Here is a 23,145-nt window from a genome sequence, read left to right as displayed (position 1 = left end):
TCTTATGGCGACGATGGGACAGGAAAGGGCTAGGAGTGGGAAGGAAGCGGCCATGGTCTTAATTAAGGTACAGCCCCAGCATTTGCCTGGTATGAAAATGGGAAACCACGGAAAACCATTTTCAGGGCTGCCGACAGTGGGGTTCGAACCTACTATCTCCCAAATACTGGCCGCACTTAAGCGAATGCAGCTATTGAGCTCGGTCACAGATAGTTCTTGTGGCAATGATGGGTGAGGAAAGGACTAGGAGTGGGAAGGAAGCGACCATGGCCTTAACTGAGGTACGTAACAAGAAAATGGGAAAAAACAGAAAACCATATTCAGGGCTACTGACAGTGGGGTTCGAACCCACTATCACCAGATGCAAGCTCACAGCTGCCTGTCCCCAACTGCATGGCCAACTCACCCTGTAATAGTTTATTTTAACATCTGTGGTATTGATAGTGTGTTCAATGGGTTGATTGATTGATGGGTATGCTGAACCAGAAATTTTATTTTTAGTGATGAGGCATGGCTGTACATAAGTGGCTATGTAAATAGTTGAAACAGTCTCTACCGAACTGGAGTGCAGAAAATCCATATCAGCTCCATGTCCGTCCACTTCATGATGTAAAGGTAGGAGTTTGGTGCGCAATAAGTGCTCACAGAATTATGGAGATTATATTTTTGCATGAAACAATAAATGTTGAACGATATATAGACTTCATTCTCAGGAATGGAATAATGGTTACTTCATACAAGATAATGCAATAGAACAAATGGCTAATCGGTCTACGGAAACAATACGGGAAGTTTTCGAAGATCAAAGGCCTGTTCCACGAACGAACTTTGCAACTTTTCAACTTTGCATTTTTCACTTTTCAAATTTTGCAAAGTGCAAAGTCTTTCTGTTCCACCATGGTCTAGGTTGTACTTTTCAATTTTTTCGCAAAGTGAAAAGTCTCTGCGAATGAGTGATCCGATCAAGTTTATTCCATGAGCAAACTGTATAGGCCTAATACTCTACGATGTTAATGCTTTACTTTTCGCGGCGAATTTGATGGTATAATTGTCGTACCGTTTAAATTTTTATTATGGCAAAAAAGTTATTACAAGTAGCTGGCTGTGCTGGAAGTTGTCAAGGAGAAACGTGACATCCTTTTTCGACAACTTTAAAGATAACCTCTCAAATTATGACACATCAATATTAACGAGAGTAGGCTGCCGTCAACACATTCACAAACAGAAGGAAATTCACCCTTCATTAGAAATGCCGTCGCTATATTGAGTGGATTATCAGGCCAACGTACTGTTAGGAAATATTACATTTACTATAACATCTACGACTTTGGTAACAGTTCGCAAATAATTGATTTTGATGTCCCATGCATTGGTGTTACACCGTGCAGCTGGGCACCATTTACTAACCAATGTAAGCATATAAGAATTTGTTCTTTTCCGGAAAGGGCTTGACTTATTTTTGTTACACGTTTCAATAAATGTCCGATCATTCAAGAATATAGTGAGCCTGTGTTGGGGTAATACGAAATCACTCGCGAAAGTCCGTCGAAGTGAGGTTATGAAAATTAATCTCGTCTTTGTACGTTCTCTTATTGGATTCTTCATCACTGTCCTCACTTGATGCTAATAAAAGCTCACGTCGTAACCTGTTTATATCACTAAACCAAATTCTACGCCGAGAAACTAGTGTACATACTTGTTAATTAACATATGAAAAGGGAATCATCTCTTTGCAAGATTTATGAAAACTTTTCACTTCATTTCTTTGCACTTTGCATTTCTGTACCAATGGAGGAACATAACAGGCTTGAAATGTGAAAAGATTCCTAACTTTTCACTTTGCAAGCTAAATCTGAAAAGTGATGGTGGAACAAAATCTGAACTGAAAAGTGCAAAGTGAAAAGTGAAAAGTTGCAAAGTTCGTTCGTGGAATAGGCCCCAGGTGGTTAATAATTTTGCTAGATCTCCTGATTTAAATCCCTGTGATTATTACCTGTGCGTGTTGTTGAAGGAAAAAAGCAACACAAGAGAACATTGCACAATCTATTTCAAACATCACACGGTCTCAGATTCAATGAGTGCCGGCAAACCTGTTTACGAGGTGCCAGGCATGTTTGACAGCTGGCGGACAACATTTAGAATATCATGTAATGTCGGGTAGGTTTTAGACTAATAGTTTTGCTAGAAATAGCTTTCTATAAATGTGAATTGCTGCAATGTAGTGGGGAGGAGAGGTGTGCGTTGTACTGGCTAGCAACTGACTAATTGCGCCTGCTGTGCTGTGCTGTGCTCCGAGTGGTGCTGCCGAAAGCTAAAATAAATAAAAGACCTGGTATATTCGTTTTGGGGATGAAAAGGGGGTACGGTGCACAAGCTAATGCTCCCAGAGATCAGAAGAGCGAGAGGAAGGATGCAAAATTTGGAGTCTCCTCCTTAAATCAGGAGAGTCAAGTCAGCATGTTTCCCACTGATATGAATGAAAGTACCATATTTCAATTTAGGACGTTTCAACACAGTAACTGTTCCAGCTCATGTTGCTGAAGCAATGAGGAATCAGACTATGAGAAAAGACCTCATGTGGTATTCACGCAAATTGTGAAGGACTCATCTGTTGCATTTGTGGACCTCTCGCATGCTGCAAATACGAGATTTATTTTCAATGCACGAGATATTTCTTCTTTTTCTGCCACCTCTTCCAGATCCTGGTGGGGTCAAGAGTGAAAACTGTAACACATATGTGGACTTGGCCCTGTTTTACAACTGGCTGCCCTTCTTAATGCCAATCCTATGTGAAGGAATGTATTCACTATTATGTGTTTTTTGGTGGTTGGTAGTGTGGTGTGGTGTATTTATATGAATATACATGTAATGAGATAATGCAAACACCCAGTGCCTAAGTCAGAGGAATCAACCAGATGAGGCTAAAATTCCCCAACATGGCCGGGAACTGAGCCCAGGACCCCCTGACCAGAGAGCCATGAAGCTGTACTTGAAATTCATCAGATAACATATTTAATCCCTTTTACTTCCTTTGTTATGATTTGCTACATGGTTTGTACCTGTACTGAAGCTCAGCAGATTATTCAATGTAATGATAACACACTCACTAGTGTCCACACGATTGCAATATTAGTGTAGAGAAAGGAAAGAAACCAGTAACAACTTTCCACAGCACCATGTAGAATGAGTTAAAGTGTGAATTATTTCAGAAATGAGTTGCAAAAACACCAAATAAAAGTTTCAGTATAAGAACAAACTGATTATTCTAACTGCTATAACAGATCTATAAAACTTAAGGCTTTGTATTACTGAACAACCATGCAAGTGCTATTGGTCTTGAAGGAATCTTACCCGTATTCAAAGAGTCAATATCACCAAAACTGTAATTGCAGAGTTGTCTTAATGCTTCCACTTCTCGTTCCAGCCAAACATACAACTGATACCGCAATTGTCCGCCATCCACCTCAAATCCTGTTGCCAATGTGGACAGCTCCTCCATCAAGATTTTCAGACATGCTACAAACTTGAGCTGTTGTGCCATGATGTCAAAATGGCCACCTGAAGGGTATTCTTCTGCTATAAAACAATACAATTCAAATAATTAATATTAGTTCGAACATAGGTACAGAAAATGAGTGCTATTCAGTACTTTATACATAATAGGAAAGGGTTATCAATAAATGCAAGGATAATGAAGTAACGAAAAGGTAAAATAAATTACATGCACACAAAAGCCTAACTTTACAGCCTACTGAAATTATATCTAAAATAAGATTCAATTCTGAGCAGAGACAGAAATATAATTTTGTAGACAAACAACAGGTTAATTCTTCCTTCATTCCTTCAGACAGACAGACAGACAGACAGACAGACAGACAGACAGACAGACAGACAGACAGACAGACAGACAGACAGACAGACAGACAGACAGACAGACAGACAGACAGACAGACAGACAGACAGACAGACAGACAGACCAGTATGTTGTGTTTACTGAGATAATACTTGAAATAAGAACACATCTCCTGAAATAACAATGACATTGGTTAAAATATATGAGAAAATTTATGCCTATCATCTCTTCATAGAGGAGATACCCTACTATCTTAAAAACGATATTTAAAAAAGTGAAACCCCATCGCCCAGTGGGAAACCACTGCAATTAGCTACCCGAGTATTGGCGGGAAAACCATAATGTTTGCAGAATATGGAGGAAATGACTACTCCCAGTCCTGAACAACTAGGATGAAATAAGGTAGAATGCCTTCTTCACAATTTCATAAAATCATCCTTCATCTCTCATCTTCACCTTTCTAAATAACGTTTAGAATTGTAACTCTAGGATTTATCCTCATCTCAAGGTGACACCTTAGACAGTCAATCATGAAAAGTCTTTTGAAGAAGAATTCCACCGACTGCAATAATATAATGCAGAAAAGACAGCATTCGGATGCAGTGGGCTGTCATTCAGAAGATTATGATGGATCGGAGCATCTGAAAACTCAACAGCCAGCATCCGCACAAGAAGTTCAAAGAATTAAACATAAACAAATCTCTTTCTTCTGGGGACACAATATTAACTCTTTGTGCCAAATTGGAAAATTAAAGATTGTCACTGACATCATGAACAAACATAAAATTCTAATCATGGCCCTTCAAGAGGTAAGGAATAGTGATCAAGACCCAATAGAATCAGAAGGGTACCGACTGTATAAAGGAATCCCTGGAAAACGAGTGATGAAAAACTGTCCGCAGTTTGGTAATGGATTTCTAATAAATCTCAAAATCATAGATTCAGTTGTGGAATTTAAATCTCAATCCCCCAGACTTGCAACATTAACTCTGAAATCTCCAAATAAAATCTATATGCTCCCACCAATCAGAAAAATAACACAGAGAAAATCCCAGAACACACGACCTCAGGTGTTATCCATCCATTATTCAAAAAAGGAGATAAAACTAATCCAGACAATTACAGAGGAATAACCCTTTTGGACTGCATTTACAAAATTTTCTCCCGCATACACTACAATATGATAAAAAGCATTCTGGAACTACAGCTTGGAGAACACCAAGCAGGATTTTACCCATACAGAAGTTGCCCAGACCAATTTCTCAGCCTGAAACTAATAACGGAATATTACAAATACAGAAATAAACAGCTGTTTATTTCATTCATAGATTTCAAAAAGGCTTATGATAGTATACACAGACTTACTCTTTTAAAAATCTTCAGATCATACGGCCTTCATCCTAAATTAACAAAAATTACTGAACTAACTTTAACCAATATAATTTCAAAGGTTTTTATATTATTCATTTATTTTAATTTATTTTACTTATTTATATGCAGAAGGCATATAGGATGTCATTTTTTTCAATGAGCGCACAATTGTAGAAAATTTGGAGTTGCGAACTTTTCCGACGTGTTCAAACAGAAATCCTTCTTTTTCTTCTTTATTGGCTATCTCCCCTCCTTGGGGAATGTGCCATAAACGTGAATAGTCATTTTGCTGTAAGATTCATTTTCACCTGACAAGTGAAGATTGCTCCTGGCGGCTGTACACAAACAATAGACTCTTGGCGCAGGTAGGCAATGACAATGAAATCCCAATTTTTTACCTTTTCTATGCCTCTTGCGTATGTATATATGTATGTATGTATGAATAAATAAATAAATAAATAAATAAATAAATAAATAAATAAATAAAATGAATTATTCACCGCTTTGCATAATTGGAAAATGAATAATATAAAAGTTGACAGAAAAAAACAGCCTCCACACGGGGAGTCGAACCCACGACCATTGAATTACCAGTCCGAGCTCTTACCGCTACGTCAACAACTGCTCGGTGTGCGCGGTAACGTAAGTGGCTTATACGGTGCGAGAGCCGCGTCAACATTTTTATTTTCTATATGCTTGGCCATCTGGAGTTCCCATTTCGGGTTCTTTCATTTCTACCCAAACCCTGCATATTCTATAAATTTGAGCGAAATCGGTGGTGACGAGGAGGGAATGGCCCCTTGTAAGGGGTCACATAACATGTTTACGTAACATATGACATTGACACAAGCCTGGAATGAAACATCTGGCGATGAGGAACGTACGAATTTAGAAAACACCGAGATGAAATAACAATAGTGAAGGGACAGGGAAGGGAACTACCTACATTAATCCATAATGGCCGGCAACCAAGTATTACTTAATTGATAGCCAGTGTCCCTGTTGAAATAGTTAGGATTTCTGTGTATTTCCGCAGCTTCCCGTATAATCCTGAACCTGTAGTGTCTAGTACGGGTAAGAGCTCGACCATCTTGGATCATGACTCAGACTGTGAGCAATTTTAGTGGCTGTGCCAAACACGGTTTTTATATTGTGTTTGCGGAGGACCTTGGCAATTCGATCTGTGGTGTTGTGAATGTAAGGCAAGTAGGCAATTCCCTTCACTTTTTCTTTCTGCGAGCTTTGCTTGGTCATTTCTCTGGGATGCAGGGCTCTATGAATCTGCAAATCACTGTAACCATTACCCTTGAACGTAACTTTGAGCATGTCCATCTCCACCTTGATATTTGATGGCTCACAAATTCGTCTCGCCCTCTTGGCGAGTGTCATGAGAATGCCTTGTTTTTGTGCTGGACGGTGGTGAGAACCTGCATGAAGATAGTGATTTGTGTCGGTAGGCTTACGATAGACGGTATGTCCAAAGGAGCCATCCAGTTTCTTTCTTACTAGAACATCCACATCCAAGAAAGGAAGGCATCCATCCGACTCCATCTCCATAGTGAATTTAATTGAAAGTTGTTGCTGATTTAGGTGATTTAGAAATAGATGAATTTTCTCAGGACCTTCTGTCCAGACCACAAATGCATCATCAACATACCTCCACCATATCATAGGTTTGATGGACGCCGAAGCAATAGCCTCCTCCTGAAAATGCTCCATGAAGAAATTAGCCACTACGGGCGAAAGTGGACTTCCCATAGCCACTCCGTCCATCTGTTTGTAAAAATTCCCAGCCCACAAGAAATAGCTGGAAGTCATGCAGTGGTAAAACAGCTTGGTAATGTCTTCAGGGTATAGGTGTTCAATGAGAGACATGACTGAGTCAATCAGCACTTCAGTGAACAAGGATTCTACATCGGAACTCATCAAAAGTGCATTAGGTTGAAGGGTTATGGTTGACAGCTTGTTGACAAAATACCGAGAGTCCCTGACGTATGATTCAGTATGTCCTATGTGTGGCTGAAGCAATTTGCTTGGGTATTTAGCCAGAGCATACGTAGGAGAACCTATCGCACCAACAACAGGTTTGAGGGGAACATCTTTTTTTGAAGCTCTTAATGCTGAAAAATCAAGAATTAAAAGAAAGACTGCGATCGCTAGAATTTGGGACTGACCATTCTTCGAGTGATATACCGGTACCAGTAACGAATTAGAAGTAACTAATCTCATTTTGTTCCATATTGAAGATACAATAAGTAAACTCTTTCAAGATTAAAAATATTGTGTCCACCTATTCAATACAAATATATATTTTTAAATTCTAAATTAAATTCTACATGAATTAAACACACCAGTTAGGGACATGTTTCGCACTAGTTATGGGCATCTTCAGTCTATATTAAACTTAAGGTCAAGAATTAAAACTATAACATTGGAACTTATAGTAAACTAACTTAATACTAAATACAATTGTCTTATGCTATTTACATAGTTTACAATATGTACAATATGTGCATTAACTTTGCCAGAATTTATGAACAATGAATCAACTTATTTTATTATGACTAGACTTCCAATTGTGGATTGGATTGATCACAGTGTGAATTGGGGTTTCTCAAATTGTATTGACTAGAATTTATCACTGCGCGAGTTGGGGTTTGTTCAACTCTTATGGTCGCCTGAGTCGTAAGAAGCTGAAGAAACCCCAACTCACGCAGTGATAAAGTCTAGTCAATACAATTTGAGAAACCCTAATTCACGCTGTGATCAATCCAATCCACAACTGGAAGTCTAGTCATTATAAAGTAAGTTAATTCATTGTTCATAAATTCTGGCAGAACAAAAATTGGTACCAAAATTTCTAAAACCCACGCAGAGAAAGGGTATAACCAATACGAATAGAATTCAGAATAAGGTCAACGAGATTTGGATAAGAAATGAAATTAAAGCAACGTACAAAAGAAAGCCCTCCTAAATTTACAATTGTAAAAGGTTCATTTATTTTTGGCCCAAATGTTGTCTCCGTTGAAATGGAATTCATTCGAACTACATGTGGACTTTAAATTGAATATTAACGATTTTAACCAAGGTTTGTAAAAGTTCTTACGACTCGGACGACCATAACAGTCGAAGAAACCCCAACTCACACAGTGATAAATTCTAGTCAATACAATTTGAGAAACCCCAATTCAGACTGTGATCAATCCAATCCACAATTGGAAGTCTAGTCATAATAAAATAAGTTAATTCATTGTTCATAAATTCTGGCAAAGTTAATGCACATATTGTACATATTGTAAACTATTGTAAACTATGTAAATAGCATATGACAACTGTATTTAGTATTTAGTTTACTATAAGTTCCAATGTTATAGTTTTAATTCTTGACCTTAAGTTTAATATAGGCTGAAGATGCCCATAACTAGGACAAAACATGTCCCTATCTGGTGTGTTTAATTCATGTAGAATTTAACCACTAAAAATATATATTTGTATTGAATAGGTGGACACAATATTTTTAATCTTGAAAGAGTTTACTTACCAGTAACGAACTCGAGCACGTGGTGTCAAGTAGATCCTGGATGGCCGGCTAAGAAGAAATCTACAACTGAATTTCCGGAAATAAACATCAGAAATAGGTTTTCTGCCCTAAATAACTTAATTCTGGAAGAAAGTGATTGCGCGCATGAAACCAAATAGATTCACAATTAAGTATTTATTTATTTTTCACCTAGTCGATACAATGATTGCTTAAGGCTGGGTTCACACGGTGCGAGTTGACTCGGAGCGAGTGGACTCGCATGATGCGCGCGCATGTTTGGCCCGCTACTCGCATCATGTGAACAGTTGATGCGAGTCCAGTTGCCTGAGTTTGAGAGAAGCGAGTCAACTCGGACCGTGCCCAACTTTCTACAAGCGAGTAACAGTTTCAAGATGGCGGAAAGCTTGAAGATGGTGCAAGGAAGGAAGTGGAGCAATATGCAGACAATCAAATTTGTACAATTGTATGAATCTGAAGAAGTGTTGTGGAATACTAGGCTTCCCACTTACAAAATAAAAAATTTCAGGGATTCAGCGTTACTACGGATTGCAGAAAAAATGAATATTCCTGGTGTAGGCGTCGAAGAAATCATCAAAAAGATTAAAAACATTCGTAGCACTTATAGACAAGAACTATTAAAAATTAAGAAATCTAAGAAGTCAGGCACATCACCCGAAGAAATATATTCACCGACAATTCAATGGTTTGACATAGCTGATAGATTCCTGAATGGAGTTATGAATACAAGAAGCAATTTCACCAACTTGGTAAGTGTGTGATATTTATTTATTTATTTACTACTCTGTTGTCATCTATCATTTATTAAAAGGTCAGGGAATATAATATCTACATTGTCAACCTTTTAGTCTTGCCAGGCTGAGTGAATGTTTAACAGTTAACCCATAATAAATTATATATGCCAACACACTAAGTATCTTATATTTCAGGGTAGATGTTTGTTTCAATTTCCAATTCTATTTTCACTGAACAGTTACACCAACAACCTAAAATCGCAGCACGCTGTCACTTAACAGTTTATGACGGTAATAAAATGCAAATAAAGAACTGCAAAATAATACAATTACACTAAATGAAAAATATCGGCTCGTCAGCGTAATAGGTTAGAATTAACACTAATCACATGTAGGCCTATGTTGATTTTGTAACTGAAATGTCACTTCTACGTATTTTGCACTGAGCATGATAGGCCTATATATACTGTTTGTATACTTCGTTTCACAATTAATGTTACTCGATCATGCCCCACTGCCACGGTACAGCACCGTCAGTAATAAAATATTGCATGTATTTTTTCCGCCGATTTTCTGCAGGCTGAGTGTAGTTGTTGCTTCCTTGATGAAACTGTAGGTTTGCAAGGGAGTGTGAAGGATTTTCTACTCGCCATGAACCGGTTCTTATCTGACCGCTCTCATCTTCGGTGTCCAAACTACCGGTTGGTATATAAAGACGAGGAGACGTCTTTATCAGCCAATTATGAAGGGCACATATGGTCCTTACGATTTTGTCGACTTTTTCAGGGCAAAGGTTGATAGAACTCCGGTAAATACGGAATCTCATCGCCATGATTCCAAATGCGTTTTCTGCTGTTCTTCTTGCCCGAGACAGACGATAATTGTAGATTTTCTCGTCACGTGTTAAAGTAGTGCGTCTAGAGTAAGGTTTCATGAGGTAACTCTTCAGTGGAAATGCATCATCCCCTACTATGACACCCCAATCAGGGAAGGCAAGCGCTTTGTTTTCAATCTTTGCCTTCAGTGATGAGTTCGCGAATATGGAGCTGTCGTTTGCGCGGCCATTCGTACCAACATCGATGAACGTAAAACAATAGTTACTGTCAACCAATGCCAGAAGTACAGTGCTGTAAAACCCCTTGTAGTTGTAGAAATCGCTGTGACTATGGTTGGGCTGTTGAATATTCACGTGTTTCCCGTCAAGTGCACCACAGCAACCTGGAAAGTTCCATTTTTCCTCAAATCCTCTTGCAATGGATGCCCACTCCTCTGGCGTGCTTGGTACCTTAAAAATAAAGAACTAGTATTACAGGCCTTGAGCTAAATAATCTTCTTATTCTCTTATCTGTTCTAGGCGCAGACGACACATTCAGAATCTGAACCACCTGAAAACGCACTGCAGCAATCTGCTACTAACGACGATAGTAACACAGCAAATGACACGGTACCATTCACTCAAATACATCATGATCTAACTGGGAAGAGAGGAACAACAGAAAACAATGAAAGCTGTGAACAATCTCCATCAGCTCAAAATTTCAGTTTTGGACCAGCACCAAGAAAAAAATTGAAGCCGGAAATACCGAAGCATATTGAAAATACATTGAAGGCTTTAGTGTCGTTAAAAGAAGAAGTAAAAAGAAGAGAGGTAGAAGACGAATTTACGCATTTTGGCAACAATGTAGCCTGTCAGCTTCGACAGCTCCCTCTAGTTGATGCATTACAATGTCAAGCTGAAATTATGAACATCATAGCTCAAAAACGAATACAACGCATAAAAATGACTGACACCTTATCACGCAGTACCTCATCGACTTCCAACTCACATCCAGGAACACCACTACCGCCCACCGACAATTCAGAAAAATTACCTGGGAACTACGTGAGTGTGAGTGTTAACTTTGAAAGGGACGAAACTCATTCTGTAGAAGACAGTGACACACTAAACGATGCTATCCGCAGTATCGGTGGCATCATTTAGTTTGGAGACCTCACAGGACTTTAGCAGTGAAGTTAAGAAAACGGAGGAACTTTAATTTTAGTTTTTATTTCAACATATTTAACATTTACTCTTGATATCAAGTAATTGGTTCACTTTAATTTTTCCTGTTCATACCAAAAAGAAATTCATCAATATTTCAGAAGAAAAATAATTGAGATTCCATTATTACAAGCATTTGAATTTTTCCTCAAAATGATTGCTACACCACTTACAAAAGAGTTGGTCTTTCTAACTTGAACTGCTGTAACTGGGGTGGTCCTAAAAGGGTTAAAACCATGTTTACAGTATTCCTGGCACTGTAGCAATATTGCATAATTATGTTTCTAGCTGTAAATAAAAGTAGAAACAAATGATGTGTTATTTACCTTAATGTATTCCTTTAGTGCATCATAGATCGCATCCAACACAGCTGGCAGAAACGTGGATATTGAAGTCTTCGGAACTCGATATAAAGATTCCAACGATCTGAAGCAATCACCAGTCGCCAAGTACCGTAGTGTAACCTGGAGTTTCAGACGGGCTGGCAAAGCCGCTCTCATATTTTTGTCGCGTTTCTGTATTTGTAATTTAATCATCTGTAGAAGTTGATCGAACTGGATAGCTGTGAGTCGTAAGTGATTTTTAAATGTGCTTTCATCCTCCTCTAGAACTTCGCGTAAAAAATTTGTCGACGCACCGAATGCATTACGTCGTAGAATCCATTCCCGTGCCCACATTTTCTTTCTTGTTCTTTTTTCAACACTATTCACTAACTCGACAATTAACATATCAGCAACAGCTGATATACCTTCCCTTACGAGGTCTGCCATCTTAATTCAGATGCGAGTACAACGTCGTGTGAACAGCCATTACATGCGAGTAGTTGGCCAGGAGATGCGCGCGCATCATGCTAGTCCACTCGCTCCGAGTCAACTCGCACCGTGTGAACCCAGCCTAAGGCAATTTTTAATGGTCAAAAGTGGTACATGTTTCGTATATTATCAACATCTTCAGCCACATAACACTGTTTAGATGAAAAATATATTGACAAAGTAATGCTTTAGAGGAAGTGTCCTTAAAATTAACATGCTGTCAATCTTATGTTAATTTTAAGGACACTTCCTCCAAAGCATTACTTCGTCAATTTATATATTTTTCATCTAAACAGTGTTATGTGGCTGTAGCTGTTGATAATATACGAAACATGTACCACTTTTGACCATTAAAAATTGCCTTAAGCAATCATTGTATCGACTAGGTGGAAAATAAATAAATACTTAATTGCGAATCTATTGAAGTGCGATATGGACCACGAAGCTGATTTTATGTAATGAAATCAAATCATTGCGATCCACTGCCGTTGACGTGCCGAGGTTAAAATTATGCCTAGATTTCAGATTCAAGACCCAGTTAGGCCTAAATCAGCAAAGGTAGGTGTGTTTGTTGATAGCCAAGGAAGGGGCACTGCGGAAGTGATAAACGACGAGAATATAGCAGCAACTGGAGAAATATATCCAGGAGCTTCTATCAGCAGTGTCCTGGAAAATGTAGAAGAAGCAACTAGGAACTTCGGGAGCGTCGATGCAGTGCTTATCATCAGTGGAACGAACGACGTAGCTCACGACGACGCCAAGAATGTAAGATCACAACTTAAACATACACTAGGGAAGCTGACCCACACTAACGTCTTTGTAGTGAACGTGCCCCACAGGCATGATTTGAGTAGAGACTCGTGTGTGAACACTGAAGTGGACAAGGTCAATACAGATATTGTTAAAATTTGTAAACATTTTCGGAATACTCAGGTTATTGAATGCAGCAGTTTTGAGAGATACTGTTATACAAAACATGGCCTGCATCTAAACAATTCAGGTAAACGAAAGATAGCAAATATTGTTCTAGATTTTATTAATCTTAAGATATGTACTGTAAAACAGGCAACTCCCTTGAGTTATAATACTGACCAGGAAAACTGTACTTCAAGCTGGCTCAGTCAACTGGAAAATGAAGCTCAGGAAAGTAAGGAATTTCAAGTTACCCAATTGCAACAGTCAAGGTTTAGGGAGGAAGGGGGTCTGAGATTGCTCTTGGTAAACTGTCAAAGTGTGGTAAATAAACAATTAAAATTTGGTACATTGATGGAATCTTATGAGACTGATGTGGTGATAGGAGTAGAATTGTGGTTGAGAGAAAGGGTGGGTAACAGAGAAGTATTTCCAGAAGGGTGCACAGTCTATCGTAGAGACCGAGGAGATAAAAAGGGAGGGTGTGTGTGTGTGTTTATTCTGGTGAAGGAAACTTATTGATCAAATGAATGTTTACCGATGAAAGGGATGAAATATTAGGGATAAAATTAGTTTGTGATAATATGAAGGAGGTGGGAATTATAGGAACATACAGGCCTGGAAGAGAGGAAAGAGACATGGAAATATTTGTGAAAATAGATTATACTCATAAAAACAATAATAATGATATGGTAATAATTGGGGGAGATCAAAATTTGCCTGAAGTTGAATGGAATGGAGCTGCAAGTGAAGCCCATAAACAGAAACTGGCAAATAAGTTAATTTGGGAGGGAGGATTTACACAAGTAGTACAAGAACCGACTCGTCTCAATAACTTACTAGATGTATTCTTGGTTAAACCATGGGAAATTGTTGATAAAACTGAGGTAATTGAAGGAATAGGAGACCATAAGGCTGTAATAATGGAGGCTTAATAAGAGGGTTACACAAGACAAGAAATTGTACAGAAAAACTAAAGTTGATGAATTTGGGACTTAAATCACAATTCAGTTGTTGGATAAGTGAAGGGAGTAATATGAATACACTTTGGGCTAAATTTAAAGGAATCATTTGGGAAGGAGAGAAGAGATTTGTACCTGTTAAGAAGGGTAAAATGACCTCAGACCCTGTTTATTATACAAGGGAAATAAGAAAATTAAAAAGAAAATGTAGAATAGTAAACAGGAAAATCAAAGAGGGTAGGGAGAGTAGAGAAACTAGAAAACAGCTAATGAGGAAACTGAATAGAGTGAAAAAGGAAGCAAAAGAGAATTATATGAATGGCATACTTCAAGAGGGTAATGACCACAAAGGGAAATGGAAAAGGCTGTATTAAAATATCAGGAATAAAAAAGGTAAAGAGATCCAAATTCCTACAATGGTGGAATGGTGGGTGAAGGGGGTGAACACTATTTAACAGATACGGAAAAAGCAAACCTATTTAGTAGGGAATTCAGATATTCAGTAGATGATTGTCAGGAGTTGGAAACCGAAACAGAAGATAGAGAGGGAGAGACACAGAGGGAAACAAGAAGCTTCTCATTCACAAATGAACATATTTTCAGAGAAATCCAACTGCTTCAGCAAGGAAAAGCAGCAGGAAGTGATCAAATTACTGGGGAGGTATTAAAGACAATGGGGTGGTACATAGTGCCTTATTTAAAATTTATCTTTGACTATGTCATAAATAATAGTGTAATACCAAAGGAATGAAAGGAATCTATAATAATACCAATTTATAAAGGAAAGGGTGATAAAAGGAAACCAGAGAACTACAGACCAATCAGCCTGACCAGTATAGTTTGTAAAATACTGGAGAGTTTAATATCAAAGTACATCAGGAGGGATATATGATGATAAAAATTGGTTCAAGAGGAGCCAGTATGGATTTAGAAAGAAATTTTCTTGTGAGGCACAACTGGTGGGATTTCAGTAGGACATATCAGATCAATTGGATTCAGGAGGTCAGTTAGATTGCATAGCCATAGATCTTTCCAAAGCCTTTGATAGAGTGGAACATGGAATATTATTAAAGAAATTGGAGGGAATAGGATTGGACGTAAGGGTTACATGTTGGATAAAAACATTTCTAAATTCAAGGGTTCAGAAAGTCAAAGTGGGAAATAATGTATCGCAGGAAGAGAAAGTTTGGAAGGGAATTGCACAGGGTAGTATAATCGGTCCGTTACTTTTCTTAATATACGCAAATGATTTAGGGAACAATATAACATCAAAAATAAGATTGTATGCAGATGACAATTGTTTATAGGGAAGTAAATAACATTGAGGATTGTTCAGAATTACAAAGGGACCTTGAAAGTATTCAACAATGGGTTGAAGAAAATAATATGAAGTTTAATGGAGGCAAATCAACTGTTACAACTTTTACAAACAGGAGCTTTAAAACTCAATTTGAAAATACTTTGGACGAGGTAGTTATCCCAAAAGATGGCAAGTGCAAATACTTAGGTGTGAGATTTGAAAGTAATTTGCACTGGAAGGGTCATGTTGATGACATTGTTGGGAAAGCACACAGATCGTTACAGGTCATAATGAGGCTACTTAAAGGATGCAATAAAGAATTAAAAGAAAAAAAGTTACTAAAGTATGGTTCGTCCATTATTGGAATATACAAACAGTGTTTGGGATCCTCACCAAGAATACCTAATAAAAGAAATAGATAGTGTGCAGAGGAAAGCAGCAAGATTTGTAACAGGGGACTTCAGGAGAAAGAGTAGTGTATCAGAAAAGTTAAAGGAACTTGGGTGGGAAACTTTAAGTAAGAGAAGGGAGAAAACTAGATTTATAGGATTATATAGAGCCTATACAAAGAGAAGAAGCATGGGGAGATATCCGCGAGAGGCTTCAGTTGGAAAATAATTATATTTTATAAATATAAAATTAGAAGGAATATTAGCAGAAGCGATTGGGGTAAATTTTCATTCATTGGAAAGGGCGTGAAGGAGTGGAACAGTTTACCAAGGGTAGTGTTTGATCCTTTTCCAAAATCTGTACAGATATTCAAGAAGAGAATAAACAACAACAGAGAAAATAAATGAAGTGTTAGAGGGCATTCAACCAGTGCAGGTTATTGTAAATTAAAAAAATGTGAGTGAATAAATTAATTCCATCCCCTGGTCTAAGGAGTTTGGACAGCCAAAGTAGGGGACTGCCTGTAGGGGCGAAGTACAGTGGGGACTTCGAGGGCCCTGGGACCGCTATGGTAGCTGTAAAGGCCCTTCAGGAACTCTGAAAAGTGGTGGCAAAAGGGGCTCTGGTTAAGACGCAGCAGGTCGTTATGCTACTTAGGTTCCAGAATGGGTAAAAAAAAAAAAAAAAAAGTAAATAAATGCAATGTAAAGTTTAATCTTATACCAGTTGTATAGTATCATTTGAAGTAATTCCACATACTGTATATCAGCTGACTATATTTGTAAGTAGTACAGGAGATATTATAAGTAGAATTTTGTAAACAATATAAATTTATTAAGGATGAGCTGTGTGTTTAATAGAAAAATTTGTTAGTGTAAATTGTATAATATTGTATTATAGGAAATTTTTTTTCTCTTGTTAATTTAATATTTAGTGCTTGACAATACTGTATTGTGTACCATTTGCCACTGAGGTAGACACCTCATTTGCAAATAAAGAGATTTTGATTTTGATTTGATTTGATCTAGGTGGCACTGCATCCCCCGGGGACAGATTTTTGGCCTCCTCTTTTGGAATTGAAGATTGCCTTAAGAGCTTCACTGTGGCGTTGGGCACACGAGTGGTGGGGTCACATGAGCTCAGTCTGTAAACAGGCTCTGACAATATAGCCAACCATTGTCGCATTACCCTTATCAGCTGAGAGAACGGTCACTTCAGAATCATCTCTAAGTTCCTTCAGAGCTCTCCTTTTGCCTCTTGTTAAATTGGGCACGGGTACAACAGCGGACCTTATGAGTCTCTCACATTTCTGTCTTAACTCCTCAGCCTCATCCGTAGGTAGTTTGTGGATGCCTGCGTCAATGGAAATAATTAACTCCTCAGTGGGAATTTTAGACGGAGCGACAGCGAAATTAAGACCCCTAGCTAGAACTGCCATTTGGTGCTCGTCCAAGGATTTCCTGGAAAGACTGACGACAGTTTTACTAGCATCCGTGTTCGTGTGGGAGACCGCCTTTTCTGAGCTATTCGGAGGAACTATGATTTCTGTCTGAATGACACCTGGTTGAATTTTCGTTCAGCCTGTATAGCAGTAATGCGATCGAAAGTCAACCACAATTCCTGCGAGAGAGTGTTGCTCGACAGCAGGTGTAAACATAACTTTCGGGAGATGTGATCTCTTCAAAAAACTCTGCAGCATTACTTGTGAATTCAGACCTCACACATGCGTGGTGGAGGATAAGAAAGGCAACTTATTCGGAGACTGGAAGAAGTCTCTTGAAAGATGGAAGGAGTATTGTATGGAGCTGTATTCCGCAGGGAGCAAGTAGTAAACAGAAATAAACATAACTATTCTAAATATTTGAGCGTGACTTGATAGAATCTGATGATGTTCTTTTAAGAATGAAATGTGTCATTCTTCATTCAACAGTGTGTATTTTTATTCCTTGTTTAATAATGTGTTTTTTACAGGTAAGTTATAGTGTAATATTTATATTTATCACAAGTTTGATTATGATTTTGGTGTTTCTCTATTTCTTCACAGACGTCGTGAATGAACAATGATCTGTCAGATCTACAACTGCGCTGTACCTCAGGGCATAGATATCTCTACCTCTCTTCATCTCTAGTCATTTTTATGCCAAATGGGCAGGTTATTTCACGCTTCAATCAACTGCATTGTACCTGGTGAAACCCGACGGTGTTGTGGATAAGGTGGTGTTGTGAATGGTTGTGGGATTGCCGAGAATATAGTGTATTTCATTTTGGCCCATACTCTGGACACTGGTCCTTCCACACTTGATTGTATAAGTTTTGACCTTAAATGACAATAGATGGACAAATTTCACGAGGAGAAATGCATGCAAGTTTGACATAGCACATTCCAAAACAAGCACTGAATATGTTGTGTACAAAGAAGATGCATGCAGTAATCAACTATGCAAGATATCACAGTATAAGATTTGAGTCTGAAGATGGTTCATTTGCAAAAAATGAAAGTGTTAAATTTTAAATTTATCCCAATACTTGCAATTACAAAAATGAATATACTGTATAAAAAATAAAAGGAGTGAGATTTCTTTAAAGCAATAATTTCTAGGGAATTCTAACAAATTGGGTTCTCTGTCAAATTTCCACCTTTATTGGGAAAATGCTCCTAAATATTGAAGTGTTTCATCTTGTTGTCTAGTTTCAGATGATGACATTATCCAGAAATTCAAGTATTAAAACTGACTGTTGGAAACTATTGGTAACACAAACTCATGCATACTCAAGTTGTTTTAAACATACTCACTTTCGCTAGCCTGTTCAACTGACTCAGATGCCTTCATTTTTATTTCTAATGGTTTATCATCATCATCGGAGTCCTCTTCATTACTGTCCCATTTCAGCACAAATTCCTCCTCAGCCTTCTTCACAGGTTGTGACCAATCAAGAACTGGCTCTGACCAATTCAAAGCAGAAGCATCTAAAATGACAATATATTTTAGTTAGCACCCTATCTAAAATATAATTCCTCAAGTTCTTAGAAAATAAACAGTCTTCCAGTACACCAGATAATGATGCTTGCTTACTCAAATAAAGAGTATGCTTCATAAATATTGTTACGTCCTCAAGTGACCGTCAGTCTTGTCACAGCCCGTTCGGAATTTCATGAAAGGGATGACTAAGGCAGCTAGGGGAACCTCCCAGCCTGCCCAAGGAAATGCTGCGGCCCCTTCTCTATTGTTCCCTTCGTCTAGTTCCTCCATGCGGTTTCTGAAAGGTACAATGGGAATGTTCCATCTCTAGCTGAACCCTGAAAATTCTAGCAACCCATCATCAAGGCATAAATACAAGGCCATTGCAAATGGGGTCGGTTGTTGCTGCGTCGGAGTCTCAAGCGAGTAGCTGAACTGAAGACTGCATACAGGACAGAAGACTGTGTACAGCCTTAGAGTACTATGTGTACGTGTACTTCAGCAGAGCGAGGATTGTCATAGAGTCTGCAACCAGAACAGCTATCGTAAGTAATTGGAACTGTGTCAAGGGTTGTTTTGTGAGTACTGTTCTGCTGTTTGGCACTATTGAACTGCTGTTGCTTAGCTGTCCACTGTGTGTGACTGTGTAAATCACTGGACTTGAACCAATGAACAGTCATCGTGTGTTGTATGGCAAGTGGCCAGTGTTCAAACCTAGCGGTGTGCATGCAGCTTCTATGTGGGGTGACTGGATTTGGAGAAGTGAAAGTAAGGCGAATCTGTGAATAGGAATTATATCCTCTCAGGTAATTCCAATGAGCAAGGACTCCCTACTGTGTGCGCACAGAACGGAGACTTGTAAATAGACAGAAATTAGTAAGTGTGCCCATTCATGGCTGAACAGAATTGTGTGTGTGAATTTATTGTGCCATCATGAAATAAATGAGAGTAAGAAAATAGATGGTGTTTTATTCATAACAAAACTGGTGTCAGAAGTTGGAACAGACCCCATGTGTGATACATCATTGTAATCTGCGTGAGTCAGCAGATCAGACACTGCAGGTTTCAACTGCTGTTGGGAGAATTCCAGAACATTAGTATGCCTTTGCTGGTGGGATCTTGTGTTTACAGTGCACTATGTCTTCTGGTATGGGCTAGAGCAATCTTGTTACTGTCATTGATCTGTCTCAGCTTTATCCTTGGCTTTGACAAAACGAAAGTGACTGAGGTATGAGTGATGCTAGTAATGCCATTCCTTCTGCAGCCAGTCCCTGCTATGAATGGTGTGAAAATATTGCTCATAGGGTCGGTTGGTGCATGCATTTCAGTGGGCTTGGCAGACTGATAAGTAATAGCAACTTCTGGCTCGGCGAGGAAAGCAATGGGAAACTACCTCACTCCTCATTTCCCTAGTACGCCTCCTCAGTGATGCCTAGGCCATCTATGACAGCTGATGGCGGAGCTGTTGAGGATCCAACCAGCCTTCGAGCTGAGGACTAAACATACATACATACAGGTATATAGTTTTATATTATAACTATAAAACTATATCTACCAAGTGCGCCATTTATATACGAGAGTGGCAGCCCACGGACTACATCACCGAATATGTTCAACCAAGGGATACCACAGCCCCACCGACAGATGTCAGTGCACCATATGTGGAGGACCATGCAACACATATCATATCATTGAGTGCAAAGACAGGACATCGACTTTGTCACACTATGCAAATGATGCTAATTTCGTTTAATTAATTAATTAATTAATTAATCCCTTGTACACAATGTGTTTAATAAAATTATATTAATACAGGTATATAGTGAAAAAACACACACACACACACACACACATGTAAGGTTAAAATATCAGGTCCCTGTAAAAATGTTGGAAATAAGGGTTCTACTGTACTGTATTTCCCTGATCCAGCTTAGTTTACTGCCAGTACTTTGCTTATCTGGTAATCATTTTACAACTCAATTTCTTACCGTTTATTACAGCTGAACAGTTCACAACAGCCTTACCAAATATTTTATTATTAAAGTATTCTGTTTCTTTCAGTTAAAATTACTTCTTGCCTCTTCCCATTCAAAGATTAAATTTTCAGAAAATTTCCTGTGGGCCAGTGCAATCAAATCAAATGTGCACAATTTTCAAATATAATTGAACATTTAAAGAACCTTTCATAACCTTTATTATGTGAAACATCTGCTGCATTATCCCAGCTTAAAACACCAGTGTCTATCTGGAAGTCCTGGATCCTAGCTTTCACAGGGCTGTTCAACAAACCTGTAACAAATAGCAACACTCTATTAATCTAAAGTAGGGCCAAACTTAGTATAGTAGAAAACTACTTCAGATCTCCAGATAAATTACTAACTATGTTGGGGTTACATACTTGGGCTCTCATTTCCATTGGCATCCATTACTTTGCTTGGGAGCTTGGACAGAACCTCAAGTGCTAAAGCCGGACAGCCTGCCTTGAAGTGAGCATGGGCTGTTGTAAAATACAGCTGTCTTTCTAAAGGAGTGATAGAATCTTCTAAGAGTAGCTGGTGATTTATGAAACAGAGAATAATTGAAGTTACAAGAACATAATCATGGAACAATGAGAGAAAAAACAAGTAAATGATTAAGATCCACAATAAGATTCAAAATTAACATTTAACGTACAACTCAATTAATAATTAAAATCTATTTCCATGCCAATTAAATCCAATGGAATATCTAAGTCTCAATTATTAACAAGGAAATAGTATACAGACTAAGAGTCCTATGCTGTTGTATTTTCAGTGCCTTCACTATACAAAAGTTTGAGTTGACTTAACAGTCCATTGGTTGCTACAGATTTTTAGAGATGTAAGGGTGCTAGAATTTTGTTCCGTTGAATATAAACACCATAAACCTGGACTGAATCAACTATTATAGGAATAAGAACAAATCTCTCTTCTCATGTATAAACTGAAGACAGCTACTGAAATGAGTATTTGGAAATTACAATGGCCAATCAATCAGACAAATAAAATGTAAATTTCTCTGGAGCCATGCTGCAGTAGACCTGATCTGCTTGGTTGGTTGCTGCTGAGTTATATTAGACACATAGATTTCATTCAAATTCAATGCTATTGGCTATAAAACTATCTCCTGATAGTCTTGGCAGAAGCTTTGAAGTCTTCCTTCACAAATAGATTTCAGTAGGTAATACGATAACTCTTACAAAATTATCTCAAGCTGGTGAGTTGAAAGTATTTTTGATTTAATGGTTTCAAAATATATTTGTTCACTTTGTGCACCCATCCTTAACACTTCTCTTGTGAGTGTGTCCCAGCTCCCCTCTCCTACCATTTTTATGTGTATCTTTTTGGGGTCCAAGTCTACGACAATGACTATCACACTGCTATACTGATGACATCAAGTAGCAAACATATGTGTTTTTAAAACTTGATACATCACTCTAGCTAACTCCTTTACCAGCCTTGACAGTCACTTGTGAAGCCTAGCATGAAGTTGTAATTGTAAAGTTTATCCATAATGCAACCAGGGCTCTGACTGCAATTGCCCACGGTACAGACAGGAAGCTGTGAACCGTAATTATCGTATTTCAAGTTTCAGACATATATTCTTTGATTAAAGCACAGAATGTTTTGCCCATGATCTCAGAACGTTGCATCAAAATTTAATGCCAGATTTATCACTATACTTTAAAACTATAATGGCTAAGAATCTTATATTCCTAGAATGGTGGTAAGGGGTCATCTTCACCAGTCACAAGAAATGTTTGGAAACTTCAAATTAGTACTCAATAAGGGATGTATTTCCTTCCACTGTTTCCAAAAATTTATTTTATGCACAAAGAACTGACATTAGAATATGGACCTTTTATATTACTGATGGGCACATAATAACCACTAGAGGGCAGATTTTGGGCACATTTGCATGTTTTGTTTGTTTCAAGATATACTATGCCCAGAAGAAATAAAGATGATTCATATAATCTGAAATCAATTAGCTAAGTTTTATAGTGCACACACGCTTGCATATTGATATTCAAATTGCAACAATGCAAAGAGATGAATATGTAAAAATTCTATTCACCACCGGAAGCATTGATAAAGATGTTGATTTTCATAGGGAACCTGAAATATTTGTTCCGAATGAGTAAATTTATAATACCAATATACAGTAGTTGGTCCATTATTGGACATTATAAATTTTCCAGCTAACTCATTCCTGGTTGCCAGCATTTCGCCC

At 38.1% G+C, this 23,145-nt stretch overlaps 1 protein-coding gene across 2 annotated transcripts in view; it reads right to left on the bottom strand.

Moving 5' to 3' along the window:
- The window catches only part of Rbcn-3A (Rabconnectin-3A), a 732,274-nt gene that overhangs the window by 251,875 nt on the left and 457,254 nt on the right, over nt 1–23,145 (bottom strand). For both annotated transcript variants that reach the window (XM_067136957.2, XM_067136958.2), the window contains exons 37-40: nt 21,293–21,446; nt 21,085–21,183; nt 18,729–18,902; nt 3,352–3,576 (exon numbers count right to left, since the gene is read on the bottom strand). In XM_067136957.2, the coding sequence (XP_066993058.2) occupies nt 3,352–3,576; nt 18,729–18,902; nt 21,085–21,183; nt 21,293–21,446 (652 nt within the window). The remainder of the gene's footprint in view (nt 1–3,351; nt 3,577–18,728; nt 18,903–21,084; nt 21,184–21,292; nt 21,447–23,145) is intronic.

This window comes from Anabrus simplex, chromosome 1 (assembly GCF_040414725.1).
Source record: "Anabrus simplex isolate iqAnaSimp1 chromosome 1, ASM4041472v1, whole genome shotgun sequence".
NCBI classification, from domain to species: Eukaryota; Metazoa; Arthropoda; class Insecta; order Orthoptera; family Tettigoniidae; genus Anabrus; species Anabrus simplex.
This window is presented reverse-complemented; position numbering and strand designations above follow the sequence as displayed.